The sequence below is a fragment of the Drosophila sulfurigaster genome, chromosome 3, assembly GCF_023558435.1.
Source record: "Drosophila sulfurigaster albostrigata strain 15112-1811.04 chromosome 3, ASM2355843v2, whole genome shotgun sequence".
NCBI classification, from domain to species: Eukaryota; Metazoa; Arthropoda; class Insecta; order Diptera; family Drosophilidae; genus Drosophila; species Drosophila sulfurigaster.
The window spans coordinates 11,141,368-11,160,210 of record NC_084883.1 but is presented as its reverse complement, the minus strand read 5'-3'; the positions used below and the strand labels follow the sequence as shown (position 1 = coordinate 11,160,210).

The 18,843-nt window shown below is 38.8% G+C and overlaps 4 protein-coding genes across 6 annotated transcripts; 1 reads left to right on the top strand and 3 right to left on the bottom strand.

Annotated features, from left to right (window-relative positions):
• Nucleotides 1–1,295: 1,295 nt before the first annotated feature.
• Nucleotides 1,296–3,703, top strand: LOC133841696 (uncharacterized). 2 transcript variants are annotated; one of them, XM_062274368.1, is made up of 4 exons: nucleotides 1,296–1,892; nucleotides 2,225–2,278; nucleotides 2,334–2,491; nucleotides 2,551–3,703. In XM_062274368.1, exons 1-4 carry the CDS (start codon nucleotides 1,716–1,718, stop codon nucleotides 3,584–3,586), a joined length of 1,425 nt encoding a protein of 474 aa, XP_062130352.1. In that variant the 5' UTR covers nucleotides 1,296–1,715; the 3' UTR covers nucleotides 3,587–3,703. The 2 variants fall into 2 exon arrangements, with proteins under 2 accessions (XP_062130352.1, XP_062130353.1); XM_062274369.1 differs by having other exon boundaries at nucleotides 1,775–1,892; nucleotides 2,173–2,278.
• Nucleotides 3,667–5,092, bottom strand: LOC133841698 (PRADC1-like protein). Its single transcript, XM_062274370.1, has 2 exons — nucleotides 4,694–5,092; nucleotides 3,667–4,614 (listed from the first exon to the last, which is right to left on the bottom strand). Exons 1-2 carry the CDS (start codon nucleotides 4,981–4,983, stop codon nucleotides 4,320–4,322), a joined length of 585 nt encoding a protein of 194 aa, XP_062130354.1. The 5' UTR covers nucleotides 4,984–5,092; the 3' UTR covers nucleotides 3,667–4,319.
• Nucleotides 5,093–6,077: 985 nt separating this feature from the next.
• LOC133840366 (serine/threonine-protein kinase Genghis Khan) lies at nucleotides 6,078–13,009 on the bottom strand. The gene is made up of 11 exons (XM_062272160.1): nucleotides 12,857–13,009; nucleotides 11,362–11,586; nucleotides 11,026–11,297; nucleotides 8,064–10,967; nucleotides 7,715–7,991; nucleotides 7,233–7,661; nucleotides 6,962–7,168; nucleotides 6,717–6,902; nucleotides 6,561–6,654; nucleotides 6,295–6,491; nucleotides 6,078–6,234 (listed from the first exon to the last, which is right to left on the bottom strand). The coding sequence occupies exons 1-11, from the start codon at nucleotides 12,888–12,890 to the stop codon at nucleotides 6,134–6,136; spliced, it is 4,926 nt and encodes a 1,641-aa protein (XP_062128144.1). The 5' UTR covers nucleotides 12,891–13,009; the 3' UTR covers nucleotides 6,078–6,133.
• Nucleotides 13,010–13,510: 501 nt separating this feature from the next.
• LOC133840365 (catenin delta-2) lies at nucleotides 13,511–18,662 on the bottom strand. 2 transcript variants are annotated; one of them, XM_062272158.1, is made up of 4 exons: nucleotides 18,519–18,662; nucleotides 16,241–17,085; nucleotides 15,295–15,851; nucleotides 13,511–15,170 (listed from the first exon to the last, which is right to left on the bottom strand). In XM_062272158.1, exons 2-4 carry the CDS (start codon nucleotides 17,065–17,067, stop codon nucleotides 14,191–14,193), a joined length of 2,364 nt encoding a protein of 787 aa, XP_062128142.1. In that variant the 5' UTR covers nucleotides 17,068–17,085; nucleotides 18,519–18,662; the 3' UTR covers nucleotides 13,511–14,190. The 2 variants fall into 2 exon arrangements, with proteins under 2 accessions (XP_062128142.1, XP_062128143.1); XM_062272159.1 differs by lacking the exon at nucleotides 18,519–18,662 and adding an exon at nucleotides 18,160–18,285.
• Nucleotides 18,663–18,843: the final 181 nt, after the last annotated feature.

Here is an 18,843-nt window from a genome sequence, read left to right as displayed (position 1 = left end):
AAAACTGGAAAATGAGCTTAAGGCAAGAACAACCCGGTCTACATATATCGATACTCCGTCCCCAACGGGTGTCGAGTCAACATTTGCGTTTTTGCGGTTGCGGCTGGGGCATAAAATTTCCTATGCATTTAACCACATTGAAATTTTCTCGTAATATTTGATTTGATTTTTAAACAAAAAGCTGCTGCCATTGACCATGCTCCGGCACTCTACTCTGCTCTCTGGTCTGCTATGGTCTGGTCTGGTCTGGTTCCAGATATGCGTCCAGTGATGTCCCCTGGTCGGCTTGGCATGTCAAGTTGCCGGGGCATGAGCTGGAATAGAATAGGGTTCGAGGTACGGGGTACGGGGTACGAGGTATGCGGTATGGGAAACTTTGCTTTTATTAGTCTGCCAACGAACCAACAACAAATCAGCATTATTTGACAACGCAGCTAATTTACATGAGTGACCATACAGTTGCAGGCAATGTCAGCAAGCTCATGTCCACCCCCCACTCCCCCTTTCCCGTTCCCTTGCCCATCTAGTGGTTGCTGCGGGGGGTTTAGAAATGTCAACGTCAACTGCGGCTGGCCCATCATGCAAATCGACATTCGGCAACAATTCAAGTTAAGCCACATCGCAAAAATTTGAACAACTTTGAGAGTTAGCTCGTCTTGAACTTAATTTAATTACTCTCAACGATTTTGTTCGATCGACAGACATCAATTTTTACACCAAAAACAACAAGTGTAGAACGTTCGCTAGTGAACTGTCTGAAGTCAAAGCGAATCTCAGAAAATGGGAGAGGAGAAAAACAAATTTGAGCGTTCCTTATTTATATTTATGTTTATTTTTTGTGTGATTTTTTTGTTGACTAGCTTGTTATTGTTGCTCGCATTTCATTTAAGATAACAGCAACGAAAGAGACTGCGATTAGGTTCTCAACTCGGCTGTATAGAATTTACAATGCGCTACAATGGACTGATGCGGTGCAATGCTATAATCTGGCTTGAAAAAAATATTCAGTCAACTTGGCAAAGAACTATGCTATATAAAAATAAACTCTTCTTAATTTATGTATAATGTCCACAAGCAGATTCAATGCCGAGTACCGCACTCGACTGATAAAAGTGTCAGCTGATCGTCTAGGTTATCGGAGACGAGCTTACAAGCAACTGAAAAATGCAGTTACATTACAATATTCGTAAATCTGTAGACATATACAGTGACAACTCTCTGGGTAACAGGAATATAAAAAACTTCGAAATACAACAAAGAAAACCATAAATATTGCACACATAAAACACATATCACAAGCTCATATTTGTTTGCACATGCATTCCATATATGTTGAGGAGTATTTATGTACATACACATACATATGTGCACATTGTTCAAAGAATTTGTAATTTGGATAGATAGCGAACATGATAACAAGCTGATTCCTATCTAAACTGTAACAGGTGCACAGCACCGTCGAGCAGGCGTCGGTTCTGTCACCGAGATAAATTTCGTTGATAAGGGGCCTTCGGGAGAGCAAGCAGAGGCAGCAACAGCAGCAGCACGGTGAGCAAGAGCGGCGAATGAGCAAAGCTCGAAGAGAGCTTATACAGAAATGTGACAGGAAAGCTTCGGTTGGCGTTCGCGTTCACTTTCGTGTTCGCATTTGGCGTTCGGCGACGGTGTGCGGCTTGAGTTTCAATTTATTCAATTTACCGTTATAGTTACAATTGATGAACGCGACGACAGAGGCGACCACAGCGTCAGCTGAGGAGGCGCACACAACAACCGTAACAGCTACACCGACAGCGACAGCAACGACGACAGAAACGCAGCTCAGTGACTCGCTATCGCTTCTGTTGAGCAGCCGCGCTACATCCGCCGCCTCATCCTGGCTGCACGAGCTCGCCGTAAGTGCGCTTTATTTTTGTTCTCTTTGCAGCCGCACTCGCAGTTGTTGCTGTGCGGCTGAGTCGATCGTTTTGTTCACTCGCTCCAGTTATCCAGAAGTCACTGTCATTGTCGTCGTCGTCGTCGTCGTCAAGAACAACAACAACAACGACTGTAACAGCAACGTCACGTTATGTGTGTACGCTGTTCTGTGTGTATGTGCACTTGTGTTTGTTGTCGTCGCTGCATGTAAACCTCTTTGTCTCCGCCTTCTGTCATGTATCGTAATAATGCGGATAGTTCTTTTTGTTTCATCAATCGCTTGAATGGCGGCAACCATGACGAACTGCAGCAGCCGGGCGAGCACGAGCCGACATCAGCTCTCCTCAATTACTGTAAACGCAAAGTAAGTACTCCACTTCCAATATTTCGGTGACACTAATGGAAAATCTGACCTACAGTTCCTGCGTCCCTATGTCGCCATACTGACTGTCGTTGGGCTGAATCCCATTTCCACGGATATGAGCAATGTGAGCGCCTGCTGCAGCTACATCCAAGCACTAGTAATACTCTGTGTGCTCCTCATGGGCTATGTACTGCGGTATTTGTGCGGATACCGGTGAGTAGGCATCAGAAGATCATCAACCACCAAACAGCAATAAATACACTTATTTCTAGGGGAGATCGCGGATTTAGCAGCTATCGGGACATACGCCCCGGTGGCTATGGCAACGCCACAGATGTCTGCGACTCATCTGGTGGCTCAAAAACTTCTAATACCATTGGGGAACTGTTGTTTGGCTACGTTGTACCCAGTGTCTTGAATCTGTTAAGCTTCGTCTCTGCGGTGCTCGTCTGCAAGGTGATCGAGCATGAGCAGTTGCAAAATCTCATTGAGCGAGTGTTTCTGCTTTCGGCTAAGCCAAAGCGATTGTGTCGCATGCTCTGGTTCTATCTGGGTGTGGCCCTAGCATTGCTCTTACTCCTCTTCGCCTACGCCTGCTGTGTGGTCATCATGCAGCCGGCACAGATCATCAAGGTAGCTTGGCTGGCCGAAAAGTTACGCAACTGGGAGCTGTGCCTGCGTATTGGATTACTGTGCACCATATTGCTGCAGGACCTAGTCGAGATAATCATTTTAAGTAGCTACTACATTGAATGCTACTTGCTGCGCGTCCATTTGGAGACATTGTCACACAAGCTCCTAATGCATTCCATAGACTCGCTGGACTGGATGCGTGAGATTCTCGAGTTTCGGAAACTACTTGAGCGAGTCAATCAGCATGTGTCGATCCCAGTCTGCTTCCTGATTGTCATGAATCTGGCCTATGCATTTGCTGGTCTTGTCTACTTGTTCAAGGACTTTGATTTCCACTACTGTGCCCTTAAGTTGGTCTTGCTCAATATTGCCAATGTCATGTTGTGGCTATTCTTGGGTCTCTTGCCCTTCTTTGTGGCCGGGTCTGTGACTCGGGTGTGTCAGAATGCCCAGGCCAATGGGCATCAAATACGCGTCCGTCCGTTCGTTTATCACAACACATCTGCTGAAGATCTCAATTCAACGCTCCTCTTCGCCTCCTCTCTGGACATGTCTGCGAAGCTCTTCCGCATGCCCATCCAGTCAAACTATCTGTGCTTTGCCATACTAGTTGTCACCATCGTAGTGCTCACCCTCGGCATGTGTCTCAATTTAAGCGCTCTTGGCAAATTCTGATCACACGCCCAACTCAAGGCATTCAAACACAATGAGCAGATATGAATATGTAGATAGATATTGATTTAAGACGCAGTAGACACATTTGTACTTAGCTTTAATAAAGATTTATCTATAGTTTTTTTTTGTATTTTGTTTAATAAGCTTACAAATTTACGACCTGTCTTTTGCTTAGCAATTTTATTTACAATGTATGCTTTGGTTGTTTTGTTATTTTTTTTTTTTTTTTTGTTAATTTTATTTCTGTTGGTGTGGTTGGGTTTATCTAGCGGCTTAAATGGGATTGCTTTTGTTTTACAATTTAACTACTTATTATTCAGTTCAGTTTCAGTTTCAGTTGGTTTTGTAAGTTTAATAATCACGACTGTAAACCACTCCACAATTAACAAAACTAATCCATAAGCCACAATATCATTAGAAATCCAAATAAGTTTGAATATGAATTGAAATTGAACATTGTTAATATCTAATAGCAAATTGGAGTCAATGAAAAAGGTAATTAAGTTAAGAATGACAGTATTTGATTAAAGATTAAATGCAGAAATTCGCTCGTAGAAAGTATTTGGTAAATTTGAAATTTTAGAAAACGTTTTTGAAATATTCCTTCCTTACACTTCAAAAGTGGTTTACAACCTTGACAACATAACTTAATATGCACCTATGCTGAAAGTTCACATTAAGCGCTACTGACTAAGTGCGTACTTTGATTTTAGAACGCATCTGGACACGCCTCTTACCAACCCAGCCAAGGTGGATGATTGATTTTCGATGGCGGGGTAAAAGTCAGGTTCACAGGTATATTAATAAGCGCATGGACACGCTTCATCCGCAGTAGAGTGCTGCGTATGATGATGCCATTCTTGCCCAGCAAAAAGCCGGCCGGAATTTGTGCATCGCGATTGGTTTTATCGTGTATCATCTCAATGTAATGCTCAAATTCCGGTGAATTCGAATTGTACTCGGTGATGATAGCGCCAATTGCACCAGCAGCCTCTGCATTAAGTGTCTTGGTAAGAAACGAGCATTGACTAATTTATCATTGACAAATGGAGATAAGAAATCGAAATGAGTTTAGAATATTCACACGCATGAACTCACACCACTTACCCCCTATCCATAAGCGCAACGCTTCCGTGCATCTCTCGTACATTGCGGATCTTTTGGCAAGCTTCGGGTGGGTCGGCCAACACCATGGGCACGTTTTCTAGCTTCTGTGAGAAGGACACGCCAAAGTCCTTGGCCGGCCGCAGTCGATAGGTGTATTCAAGATCTTGCGGCGAAACGATTTCAAAGAACACGTCACCTGCAATTATGTCCTGAGTCGTCACTGGCATGTGTATTGTTGACGTGGCTGTGCATTGGCTCAGAGTGGCAATAACTACCAAAACAATTAACATTTTGGGAACATAACTAGCGCGTATTTATTGTTGGCAAAACATACAATAATACATTGCACTAGAGATGGAGATATATCGATGGCGTTATCGATGTATCGATGTTTCAAAAAATTTAATTATCGATGTTGCTCTACCGCATTATAATTAATAAAATTTGCGAATTGGTATTATTTGAATGACTTCAGTCGATTTGAAAAAGTTAAAATATGTTTTGTGGCTATTACTTATACGGTCTTTATATAATTCAGTTTTCAAATCAAAACTTATCCCAAATTAATCCCCGCATAAACCCAAACATTTAGTACATAACTTTCCAATATGTTTCAATGATAAACACGTCACGTCACAACAATATACTAATAATCAAGCGGTCCAAGTTACGTAAATTGCGCTTTTTCTTTTATTTATCTCTTTCTTATTTTCTAGGTTGCTCACTACCCTACCCTATTGCTGCTAAAAGTTTGTTTTTAAATTAGCAAAAACTTACTATTTATTTATAAAAAAAAATTTATTTTTATAAACAGTACACAAGGAAATACCAAAATATGCACCATTTAATCACTTGTTTGTTGCGACTCTGCCAAGAATTTGGCATTTGAGCAAACAAATTTAATTTAAAATTTTTTTTTTTTAATTGAAGCAAATATACCAATATATACTTCCGCAAGTTTTTAGTATTTCTATACCGCAAGGTATATATATTACTGCCTCACTTATCTTTTATCACTCCAATCGATTACTTATCGAAACGAGAATTCCGTTAAAAAAAAAGGTTTTTTATATTGTAAATTTGTTGTACTTAATTTAAACCTAATTGTAAATCCTTAAGCGACGCCAAAAGCTTGCCAAAACTTAGATCTCATTTTTCTCATTTTTTCTTTACTGCTTTCCTTAGACGTTACTCATTTATTTTCAACAAAAGCTATTCAGAATTCCAAATCTGCTGCATAAAAACTCGTAAAAAAACATGTACATATACTGCAGAATGATTATTTCTGCAAATCATCATCGAGGGAATGGAGATTGTACGAATTAAATTAAATGCGATCCGAAATGTATACAATGGGCAAGAGTAAATAAAATGCTAAAAGCAATTATAATTTGACAAATTTTATTCGAAAATGGGTTGAATAAATATGAGTATTACAAGTTAATCTATATTGTTAAGATCGTCAAAAAGTAACGCCCCCATTGGGCTGGGAGTCCTGGAGGGTATATTGTCATTGCCAAAATCCTCAGAGTTACCATCAGCTGGAAGAAATCGATATCAGTTAGTAATTTAGAACTATATTAACAATATTTTAAACTCACTTTGATCCAGAAAATTCGATTTTCTCAATTGGTTAACGGAATTTAATGAAGATATGAGTTGCTTATTAGTGTGCTCCGCTGTCTCCAAAGTTGTTGGCAAATCCAGTAAACGCTGATTTTGAATACCGTCTCCAGGACCCATATGCGAAATATGGTTAAAGTTTGATGGTGCTGATATCATCTTTGATCTCCGATCACTGCAACATCAATGTTTAAATTTGCAATAAAATTACATTTAAAATGTGTACAATTAAAACAAAACTTGCCTTTTAACTGTTTTATTTATTTCTCTGATAGAGAATCTACGTTTGATATTGCTGACTCCCTTGCGGTCACTATCGCGATGTTGTAAAAGACCCTCTGCGAAACGATATTAGAGAATTTAAATATAATGCTGTAAATCATAAAAGAATTTTTCTTACTTGTATGAATATTAGCCAAGTAAACGATCAAAGGTGTGTCGTTAATAGATGTCAAGACAACGTTGCCTACGTTGTTCAGTGGAAGCGACTGCTTGATACCAATTGATTGCACCCATTCAGAAGTTTGTGTGTTGAAGATATCCAGATGAGTCTCCGAGAAAACCAATAAATGGCCATCAGAATATGCTATAAAAATCACAGTGATTACGATTAATGTGACATTAATCATTAATTATAATACTCACTTATATATGTAGGGAAAGCTGGATACATGATTTCCCTGTCACGCGATTTGCGTCCTTGTAGATCCACATATATAGCGAGGGTTTGAAATACTAAGAGGTATTCGCCAAAAGTGCCACCAGTTGGACTTAATATTTCAATTACTCTGACTGCATCAACGCCAGAATAATTAAGAAACGCGCACAACTGATTCTCGGGGTGAACCAAAGCTGTAAGAATTTAATTTTTTAGATTTAATTATTTATCAATATAGCTAGGTAAAAAAAAACTTACACATTGCAGTTGCTTCTCCCCGCAGGAAGTAAGCTGTAAAACCGCTTTGGTGAGCGACCACAAGGCGCATATCAGATAGTATTTGAACATGTTGAGCTAAATAACCAATTGTGAACTCGCATGTCTTCTGATGCCTTGTACGTGTTCGATTGATCTCGTAAACAATAATTTGTGTATGATTATTGGGGCGCTTCAAAGCAATGATAAATGAATAAACAATGCTGGGGTAACGGCGAATGATGCCGGTACACGCGGAAATGCAATTTTTAGACTCTACGACTTTAATCCATTCAACATCACTGGCCTCCAATGCTCTTATGGGAAGCAGTCTCAAATGACGTTGTTTACCACACAAAATGACAATTATCTGCTCCTCTTCAATATACCACAATTGAAGGATTTTCTTCGTTTCGCCAATTCGAGCAATTTCTGAAAGTGATTTATTAGAATTTTGCGTGATTTTACTCAAGGAATGTACTCACCATACTGATCCAGATTCAAATAAAATAATCCATCTTCTGTTCCCAACAGAATTTGATTGGGATATGTGATGACAGAGCATAGAGCGTTACGTATTATGGATAGTGTGTTATCCAAGATCTCATTGACTTTATAAATGGCCGTATTTGGTAAATTATTTCGTTTCAATATTCGATGTAGTTCGCCCAAGGCAATAACCCATTTGGATTTTTCAGATTCGTTATCCGCCAACATCAGCGTATTTAATGAGATTCCACTTTCAATGAGCGCTGTTTTGATCTAATATACAAAAATAAAAATATTTGAGTAACAACAATAAATTATGGTAAAATTCAAATGTTAGGGAAATACTAACCTTAAAAAATGCACGGAACATCTTTTTTTGGCTGCATGTATTACATCACTCTCGCGTACGCTGCCAACAGAGAATTCGGGATCTCGCATATCCAAGACCTGTGAGACACTGACGCTTGGTAACGCGCAACGATCCGTTGAGATGTCATACAGAAATAGTTTAAAGTCGCAGACGACAACAAATTGACGAATCCATCCTCGTTTGATAACACCCGACTTGGGCACCTTCACGTAGCCTTCGTATGCAGTGCCAATTCCTCGCGTAGGATCAATGCCCAACGGTCGCTTTGTTTGATCCATAGGAACTGGGCACATGGTCGGCACTCTTTGGCAGCAGACAGTGTGACAAGCGAAGCCACAAATTTCACAAACGACGCCCTGTCTGGTCAGGCCAACCATCAACGAAGTGCAGTGATTGCACTTGGTTGGACTGCTGAAAGTGCGCACCAGAAATTGATGTATGGAAGTATTGCCTGAAGGTTTCTTCTTCGTGTCCTCATAATTTAAGCTACTTTCTGATCGGATGTCATCATTATTTGTAGATGCCTTACTACTTAAATTATCCTTGGTACCCTTAAGTGCGTATTTGGATTCGTAATTGAAAAGCATGCCCGCGTTGGATGATTGAAACAGGTTCGATGACGTCGAAATATTGTCCCTGCCATCGTTCACATAAGATTCAGTCGCATCGATGGCATCTGTGTTAATGGAGATATCTTTAAAGAAGGCATTATTGTGATGCGAAGATTTATGCAAAAATGATTCCGAATAATCGAGATCGGCCTTCTGCAAATCCCTTAGCTCATTTTCCTTTTTCTTCAAATCGTATACAACCGATTCACAACGCTTCTTATAATCACAAGCTTCCTTTTGCGTGGAAATCAGTTCAGCCCTCGTTTGACTTAATTCTTCAGCTATAAATGCCTTGGCTTGGATTTCACGTTGCAGCGCACTTTGCAGATTAAGCAGCTCCATTTTATCAAGCTTTTGCGACCGTCGATTGCGCCAATTTTTGTGATCAACTGCGTTATTATTAAATGTGCCGACGTGTTTGAGGTATTCGATTTCTTCCGTCATCTTGGTAGCCAGCGCTTGTAGATAACTGCGAGCATCTCGTTCATCGGATACCCATTGAATAATCTCGGCCATTTGCAGCTCCCAATGATTTATGGCTTCGCGTTTCACTTGCAACTCTTTCAGTATTTCCACCTCCTCCGTTTGCAAGTCACGCAGATTCTTTGATTTCAAATTAACCTCTGCACTTAATCGTTGATTCTCCTCAACCCATGTTGATTTCTCCAAATCGTAACGCTTTTGGAATTCCAAAATCGTTTCAGCTGATTCCGCCATTGAATCAATGGACGTAGTCTTTAATTTCTCATGCGTTTGCTGCAACTCCTTCGACAGCATAGCGTTCGCTGTTTCCATCTCATGGAGCTGATCTCGCAGCGCTTCCAGTTCCATATTGTGACGTGCCTGTTGATGATTCAATTTCTCAGCATATTGCAATTCAATTCTTTCGATTTCATATCCTGCAATGCCCGAACCCATTGGTGCCGTTGTGTCCACATTTGGCACTGACTTGCGAAAGTCGCTCTGTAACTTGCGGCAACATTCTTCGGCATGCTCCCGAATTTTCTTCTCCTTTGATGCTTCGTTGACGGCATCTTCAATATGTAATTCAAGCTCTCGACGTGTTTTATCCGATTTGCGCAATTCGTTTCGTAAGCTATCATTCTTCTGTATTGCCGCATCGAGCTCCTCCTCTTTATCGCGCACTTGTCGCGACAATTTCTGTTTTTGGTTGCGCAGCTCGGTCAATTTTTCGGTCACCTCCGAATACTCCATCATTGCACCATTGCGCTGTGAGATTGCTTCTTTGAGTTCAGCATCTTGTGTTTTTAGACGTTCCAAAACCTCATTGTATTTCGCAGTTAGATCGCTTTTGTCGTGCTTTGATTGCAACAGTTGTTCGTTTAATGCTTTCAATTGTTTGTTCAGCAATTCATTCGAGCTATCGGAATCTTTGGATAGTTCACTGCACAGCATAGAACTTTCAAGGGTATCGCCAAAACCCGATGTCTTTGATTGATCAAATTTCCGCGAGTCTGTCGAGTAGCCATTTTGTGAGAATGTAAAGCCAATAAAAGGCAAATGAAACCCGGAAAATGCTGGATTCGCCGATGGTGGGATGGTGTCGGTTAACCTGACATCATTGTCATCCACATCAAAATTCGATGTGTCCGTTGGACTGGACACTTCGGGGATATAAGGTGCAAGGCCATTACGTATATTCTTCCAATCGATGCCTTCAAACCACGGATGCGTCATAAAGTCATGCAAACCCTTCTGACCCAGTCGTTGCTCCGGTATGCATATAAGTTTACACAGTAAATCTTTCGAGGCATCGGATAATTTGCTTTGTTGAGTTTCAGCTGGTGGCAGATTAAAGCAATTCTGATGATTCATAATTTTGCCATAGGTTTCAACCAGGCTCTCCGCGTAGAATGGCGTTTCGCCATACAGCATTTCATACATGCACACGCCAAGTGACCACCAATCGCATTCGGTGCCATAACGCCCCTTGCCGTCCTCCATGGCACGCAGTATTTCGGGGGATATGTAATCGGGTGTGCCCACGGCGACATTCGATTGGACTGTGCCGTCTTTGTCCAGTCGTAAGCACGAACCGAAGTCAGCCAAACGCACATGTCCTCTTTTATCCAAGAGCACATTGTCTGGCTTGATGTCTCGATGTACATACTTCAGTTGATGAATGCTATTCACGGCCAATATCATTTCGGTGATGTAAAACTTGGCCATGTCCTCGGGCAGTTTATCTTCGAATTTGCTTAAGAGTGTCAGCAAGTCGCCGCCGCAGTAATAGTCCATAACCAGGTACTGCAATAAATGATACATTTAGATAGGGAACATCAATTGAAATGGTGTTAACGCTTACCAAATTGATATTATCCTGAAACGCATAATGCAAATTTGTAATCCACTGGCGATCGCCAAGCACTAACACATCTCTTTCCTCACGAAAACAAGCCGTCTCTGCACGCTTCAGCATTTCCCACTTGTTCAATATTTTCATGGCGAAAATATTCTCGGATGAGAGCATGCGTACCACGCAAACTTCACCAAAGGCGCCACGACCAATTATTTTCAATATTTCGAAATCCTCACGCGTTAGCCGCAGCTTCCTTACAATGTGCACGAAAGGTTTTGCTGAAAAATTTCATAATTTTTAAGTTATTGGGTTATTTTTTGTCTTTAAATGTGAAATACTAACCAAGCTTAAGAAAGTCGGATACACTTTTCTCGCGACGCAAGGATGAATTACTGCACTCATCGTAGAGCAAGATAAATGTATCCAATAATGCATCCATGGAAAACTGATGACCCTTGAAATTGTCTTCCAAATTGAGGCTTTGATTCAATTTCTTGTCGCCGTCTGGCTCACTTAAAAGTGACTCCAGCAGCTCAAGCCTCTCATTACAGCTCAGCGCCATTAGGTCTAAAAAATTCGTATTAAGGTTGTAATAATTATGTCGATACATAGAATTCTAAAAAAAAAAATTTTTTTTTGCTTTTTCAAATTTTTTTAATTTAAATTTACAAATAAATTCACAAAAGAACTTTTGCAAACCTTTCTGCGACACTGCAGCTTTCTTGTCAAACTCAGACTATTCACAAGAAAAAAAAAACAATCTTAATGCACTTATATATACACTTATCCACTCACTAGGTAAATATCTTTAAAACAGATGCCTTATGCATATATGTATGTATATGTTGAGTAAGAAAGGAATCTAGTTATTCGTCTAGTAAACTAACGAGAATCATAATAAATACAGAGAATTATATATAGATTATCTATCGAAAAATTATATGTATAAAATATATATTCGATAATAAAAAACAAACATTTTTAGAACTCTATTTAAAATTGAAAAAAACACCAAATGTTTCGGCATTTGAAATACAGTAAAAGTTGCATGCTACATTTTGCCGCCCACTTTGGGGCCCTTTAAGGGCGAAATTAGTCTGATATCCCGTCCTGTTTCGAGTTCCCCTTCCAGCACCAACTTACGTCATAAAAGGAAACTACTGTTGAAAATGCAGCTTTCTACCTTTTACGGTTGGGGACTGCGCGTTGATGAATCAGTCGTTCAGGCCGCCAGCACAAACAATTTTATATATAGAGTTGTATAAATATGAATGTATGCATGTTAGAACATTCATTTTGTATGTGTGGATGCATATAAAAAGTATGCAATCAGCATCTTAAGTTTTTGCTTCGTATTGCTCACATACACCATACACTCATATGTTGTTCATATACGGCAAAAAAGGTATGGCACACATGCATATGTAAATATGTATCATTGTAGTTGTGTTTATTGGCTTATCGTAGGTTTGGCATGTTTCCGACATATGCGCACACAGACACACACACAAGAAAGGTATATTTACATATGTATGTCTGCACGTATTTGCAGAATGTACACAATAATTCTGCTCACTAGGCATTCATAATTTTATTCGTCTTTTTCCATACGTATTCATTTTACACGCACACATTTAAATTTATGCGAAAATATTTCGTCTCTGCACATACTTTTAATATATACACACGCTCTTTATGTACATACATACATATATGCAACTAAATAAAAACATATGTATATGCATACGTTCAAATAAACATACATGTATGTATGTATGTTTAGTAAGTAGAACAGAAGCATTCACTAATCAACCGATTTATCTATTAAGTAAATTACCACCGAGCTCAGGCAATGAGCTTTCATAATCCATTTTATAAATATTAGTTATTTCGAGTGAACATATCTTCGTGGATATAAAACAATGTGGATTGAAAAACAATGTAAAAGCCGACTTATACTCAGCGTGACCGCACGCAGAGTTTTAAGATTCACTTTATTGCGTTACAAAAATATACTGCAAGGGACGACTTCCAAACATATAGGCTGGTCACATTTCTTTGATTTATTGTATTTAAAATTATGTGCTAAGAAAATTTACAGAACGATTTTTTGCGTATGATGGTTTGTTAAGTTTATTAACGTCTAGCGACTACCTCTTAAAAGCTTAAATTAAAAATAAAAATTACTATTCATTTATTGGGCACACTGCTTGTAGCGCCAGGGATGCAGTGCGCAAGCAATGGTATCGATGCCTGATTCGAAAATTAAAACTGGGATTCCTCTTATTCCAACGCGAACATCGTAAGTAAAATGCAAGCCCATCGATTGATCTTTTCTCGTTCAAATGGAGTAAGTTATAGATTTATTTTAAATAAATAAATCATATACATATTTTCTGTGGGTATGTGGTAGACCCGTTGCCTTTTATTAAGAAGAGAATTTGCCTAAATAGTTAGTACAAGTCCTCAAATTAAGTAAACACAGAAGATGTACATGAATGATCTTATTTTATTTTGTAGTCAAATGCACATAATAGGTGAATTAATTCCACCACTTATAATTATTATAATCAATGCTATAAAATCTTAACGCATACACAAAATAAACGATAAGTTTGTAATACAATAACATAAGAAAACATAAAAGCAATTCTTTTTGGGGTTTTATACTGATTCTAACTTTTGCTTGGGTTTTTTGTGCACATCAAATGTGATTGAATAATGAAAAGTACAAAAATGTTTATATATTTTAGTATGTAAACTGTAAAATGTGTTGGCGTGTTTGAAGACAATCGGATAAATGGTGTTTAAAAAGTCGGAAATTTTATTATTTTGTCTTGATATGTACTTATTATTATTATTTTTTTTATTACGGCCCAAATTCTTGTGAACTTTTGTATTTATTCAATAAGAAACAAAAGTTGTCGTCAGCTTAATATTGTTCAACGATTGCGTTTATTACGATGTACATCGTGTCCCAATGGCATTAGAAAAATTATAAAGCCCCAAGTAAAACCACAATTGTTTTTGTCCACTCTTCATTGTTGCAAGAGCTGAATAGTTTGTGTGTATGTGTGTGTGTTTGAGAGAGAGTGTCTGTGTGTGGATGTGTTTGAGTGTGAATGTGTGTGTATCTACAACTAATAAAATAATTAACAAACAATATACACTTTATAATTGTTTTCGAACCATTTCCGACAACAATGCCGTATCGTTGTTGGACATGACAGCAGCTCCTCCTGCTGCTCCTCCTCCGGCACCTCCTCCGCCGGCTGCTTCTTTGTTGCGATAAGAAGCATTTGGGACACGCTGGATTGTTCGATCCTCGTAACGCGTTCGTCCCTGAGATGCCATTGGTCTGTTCAGAGTATTGTTGGCATTATTTGGTGAACTTGGCGGGGTACTACTACTGTGTGCGGCAAAATGTTTATTCACAAAATCTTGCTCCTTCCAGCCATTCTTTTTGTAGACCTCACGCAGCTCATGGTGCTGCCACATTGTGTACAAAACTTGACTAGCAAACTTTATAACACACGACGTGTATTGTTCTTTGCGTCTTGTGATATTCATCAATCTGTCCACGCCGCCTGCATCCAACAAAGAGCGCGCAAATTCGGGATTCTTTTTGATGACTTCATTAATCGTTGCCAATACTGCTGTGATTGTGTCGTCCGACGTATTTTGATCGTGCTGAGCATTGCCAGATGGCAGTTTTTGCACCAAATCACGCATTGCATATTTGCCAATCAACTCCTTGTTTCGCTGATCGATTGCCAGATTGCGTAGCGCGGTGGCGACAGCGCAAACCACACGATCGACTTCCATTCGCAGCAACTCGACGAGTATCGGAAGACCCTTCTCCTTACGCACCGTAGCGCGAATGTCGATACTAGGCTGCCAATAGCAGGCAGAAAGATTTTGAATTGCACCAGCTGCTGCTTCAAGAGTTTCAGGATTTGAACAGCTCTGCAGCAAAGAGAGATAATATTGAACCACTTCTGGTTGCCACAACTGTTCGTAGCCTTTGCCAGTTGGATTGTTTGTGCCAGTACTCTTGGAATATTCTGTGGAAAATATGTAGTCCTGTTGTGACTCATTTGCAGCAGCGTCTTTCTTCTTTTTACTTGTGCCAAAGCATCCCAAATTTTCGCCTGCAACAAATTAGATTTTGTTTTTATCAATAAACTGATCATTTAACAATGTGAGTAATAGTTAATGACAAAATAAACTAAAAATTTATGAAAAAATAAATAATATCATCTATATAATAATCACCTTTTGAAGACGATGGAATGGCTCGTTCTTGTATAATAAATGGATGCTTATCATAATTGGGATCCTCAACTTCTTGGCATCTGTACGAGAGATTGCGCAGTATACAAACACAATTCTCTACCGTTTTATTTCCAATGTTATTTTTCTCAATAGACGATCGCACGACGTAAAAGAGCGATTCCACCAAGTTTTCGCAATTTCGAAGGCATTCTCGGGCATGTTCTCCGGCTGAACTCACATTTCTCAAGACTCCAGAAGCATTGCGAAATACTGTGGAAAAGCAAGTCTCGCCCGAACAGATGGGATCCCATCCGGAGTGAGGCTTGATAATGTTACAAACTATAGCAGCCAGCGCTTCATCAATAATTGACCGTTTAATGTCCTCGCATGACGACATATTCCATAATACTCCAGTCACCAACTCTTTAACCTCAGTTTCTTGAGACCGACACAAGAGATGCACCAATGCCTCAATGCCGCCAGCATTTTTAATTCCACGCTTATTCTCGTCATTTTGTCTACCATAAGATAAATTACGCAAGGCACCGCAAGCATTCCTGTAAAGAGATGTATATCAATATTCCATTGTTAATCAAAATAAATTATTTCGCTGCACTTAATTATGCGCCACTAACTAAAACATTGCACTTTATTTGTTATATTGATATTTTATTGATTGGCTATTAATCTGAAGTTTACTTGAGAACAAGAATTTTTAAATCCGCACCAACCTTTATTATGGTATTAATAAGAAGAGAGCCATTTATAAAGATATTACTTATACCATTTATTTTACTGAAGACGTTTTTTTAATTATCAAGACTATTTTAAAGAAGTTCGTAAATTTTGTACAGAAGAAATGCTGATCTATTTTGTTGAAATAGTTTAAAATATGTAAAAAATATTCATAAATTACAAATAATTATAAAGTTGTGATGTTACTTACTTGTGAATTTCGGGTGCATCGTATGATAATAATCGAATTAAAGGTGGAATGCCGCCCAAAGTCCTTGTGCGCTGCTTATTTGGATCATCCATATAGCATAGATGCTGCAAATATGCAGCCGCATTTGCCTTTATAGCATTATTTGGATTGCTAAGAAAGCTAATAACCTCCGACAGATTCGGATCCCGCCATCTCATTGTTGAACAGAGATCACTATCGGAACCACCAATGAAATCTTCTTTTTCACCAATTCTCGGTGGTACTGAGTTCAATGAACTTGTGGGGAATGGAGCTAATTTAAAATCACCTTGACCCTCAAATGGTCGACATTGAGCATCGATTGCCTGCTCCGATCCATTGAGATTATTGTCAAACGGCCGCGACGCAAACGGTTTCATATTCGCGCTAACGCCCGGCAAGCCATAAGTAGCATCGGCAGTGAAGCCATATGGAACAACCGGTTCATCTGTGTAATGCGGTTCTAGGCCACAGGGTGGTAAGCCCGATAGACCGAAGTCGGCACCTTCATCGAATTGCGGAGCCTGTATGTATCGTACGGTCGGCACCAAGGCATGTCCCTCCATGCCGGGAATGGATACTTCTTGTGGACCTGTTTCCACTTTGTTCTGCGACCCAATTGTCGAGCAATGTGGCCCCATGCGTGTCAGGGTCCCCATGCCCGTGGGCTTTGAGATATAGAGCGGTGCATTTGAGTATCCAGCCGCCGTGTATTGCTCAAAGTTCTGGAATGCCGTGTACTGAGTTTGAATGTGCCCCGCCTCCGACACCATCGACGGCTCTATGTTCAAATTTTGCTGGGGATTCATCTTAGCTTAGTTTCAATTCTGTAAAATAAAAAGAGAATCGAAAAGATATTTTATTCATTTAATATATGATTAAAACGCGAGTGATCTGAAGTCAGTACTAAAATCAAGATCAATTAAAACCATTTAACGATCAAGAAAATTACTTTCTTCTGATAATGGAAATGGCATCACTCAATTACTCATTTTTGTTTTTATATATACCTCTGTGTGAGTAATTCAATATCACTGACAATTAGTGTTATCTTTTTGGTCTGGAGGTTCTTTCAACATAAACGGAAAAAGTTTAATGCACTCTCAAAAAAAGTTTCATATAGTGAGTAATGCATGAAGATGGTGAAGAGGAGGAGGAGGCCTCTTTAAAGTATCTTGATGACTATAAAGGCATTAACACCAAAAACTTAGTTTGAATAACGTTGCGTGCTGATATTTTCCAATAAGGAAGATACAAAGAAAATATTGTTAATTTCCAATTGTCGAATAGAAGTCAGTCAGCTATATTGATTATAATCCCTAACAAAGAGTAAAAATGAATACAATGGAACCATAAAGTAGTGAATCTGAATTTTGTTTCATTACTTGCATAAACATAGTTCATTAAACTATATTCAATCACTTTTAATCCAGAAAATATTATTATAATCATTAATCCTACTTAGTCAACTTTCAACACTTTTGTTTTATTTGTCTGCATCAAATCGCCAGTCATCTTTCAACCAAAATGATGTAGAATATCCTTGTTTCTTTACTTGCAGGTATTTTACCACACATACATATACATACATGGATGTATGTATCCACATATGTACATATTCGCATTCGCATGTCAGTGGATGTAGACGAATATGTAGAAAAACATACAAACACCACGCCCCTTAATTATGTGTGTATGCACAGCAGTGAGTCAAATAATTATGTATTTAGTTAATTATTCAAATTATACAAAACCGGAAAGCAAGCATTCTGCACATATGTGCGTACAAATATTTAACTTATTTACACACTTCGTGTCACTAAAGCCGATTTTGATCCAGCGGTTTTCCTAAGTAGTGTTTGTATATACATACATATAAAAATACACATACATGCACGTACACTGGCATGGATGCATGTATGTGTGTGTCCGCAGATACTTATTAAAAATATCGATTTTTCGCAGAGGTGTCGTCTCTTTATATTTTACTGCAAGTATACATGCATTTAAAAGCCATCGTATTTATGTAAATTTCACTTGCAACCCATACACTTTATAAAAACACAGAATTTATCATTACAAAAAAAAAATAATTATACATAAGCAAATTAGAATGTATGTGTATCTTCAGCTGAACGATGTACAAAATGTTTTCGAATTTGAATTATTTCTGTATGTGTGTACAGACTTTCCAACTAGATCTTGCACTTCGCTTTCAAACTTAGTATCGTGTTTGCTCATTTAGCATTCGATTACCCACCTTAAAAATACCAGTAAATTATGTTGATAAACATATTTAATGATAGCAAGACACAAATCTATATATGAGCTTAGTCTTCACGAACAATGCTTTGGTAATATTCTTTGCGTACTAATTCAAAGTCGGACTCGTACATATTATGAAAATGTTCAATTCCACTTGTTCCGGAGTCACATGTAAACATATCGCCGCCATTGTTGAAAACAAAATGAACTGCGATTCCAGTTACATATTGTAGGATTTGTGGTTTAAGTATATATTATCACAATGCTATAATTAAAACCCAGCGTTTTGTTAAAAACAATTTAATTTAAATTGAAAAATA

What these genes read in the sequence shown, in the direction of transcription:
- LOC133841696 (XM_062274368.1), top strand. Translation starts at nt 1,716, where the DNA reads ATGAACGCGACGACAGAGGCGACCACAGCGTCAGCTGAGGAGGCGCAC. An exon ending in CCTGGCTGCACGAGCTCGCC is followed by an intron (nt 1,893 to 2,224) that starts GTAAGTGCGCTT and finishes GACGAACTGCAG; the next exon opens with CAGCCGGGCGAGCACGAGCC. An exon ending in TCAATTACTGTAAACGCAAA is followed by an intron (nt 2,279 to 2,333) that starts GTAAGTACTCCA and finishes TCTGACCTACAG; the next exon opens with TTCCTGCGTCCCTATGTCGC.
- LOC133841698 (XM_062274370.1), bottom strand. Translation starts at nt 4,983, where the DNA reads ATGTTAATTGTTTTGGTAGTTATTGCCACTCTGAGCCAATGCACAGCC. An exon ending in GTTGCGCTTATGGATAGGGG is followed by an intron (nt 4,615 to 4,693) that starts GTAAGTGGTGTG and finishes ATGATAAATTAG; the next exon opens with TCAATGCTCGTTTCTTACCA.
- LOC133840366 (XM_062272160.1), bottom strand. Translation starts at nt 12,890, where the DNA reads ATGGATTATGAAAGCTCATTGCCTGAGCTCGGTG. An exon ending in CTCATTGCCTGAGCTCGGTG is followed by an intron (nt 11,587 to 12,856) that starts GTAATTTACTTA and finishes CGAATTTTTTAG; the next exon opens with ACCTAATGGCGCTGAGCTGT. An exon ending in TTTGAATCTGGATCAGTATG is followed by an intron (nt 7,662 to 7,714) that starts GTGAGTACATTC and finishes AATCACTTTCAG; the next exon opens with AAATTGCTCGAATTGGCGAA.
- LOC133840365 (XM_062272158.1), bottom strand. Translation starts at nt 17,067, where the DNA reads ATGAATCCCCAGCAAAATTTGAACATAGAGCCGTCGATGGTGTCGGAG. An exon ending in GATGCACCCGAAATTCACAA is followed by an intron (nt 15,852 to 16,240) that starts GTAAGTAACATC and finishes ATCTCTTTACAG; the next exon opens with GAATGCTTGCGGTGCCTTGC. An exon ending in CATTCCATCGTCTTCAAAAG is followed by an intron (nt 15,171 to 15,294) that starts GTGATTATTATA and finishes AATTTGTTGCAG; the next exon opens with GCGAAAATTTGGGATGCTTT.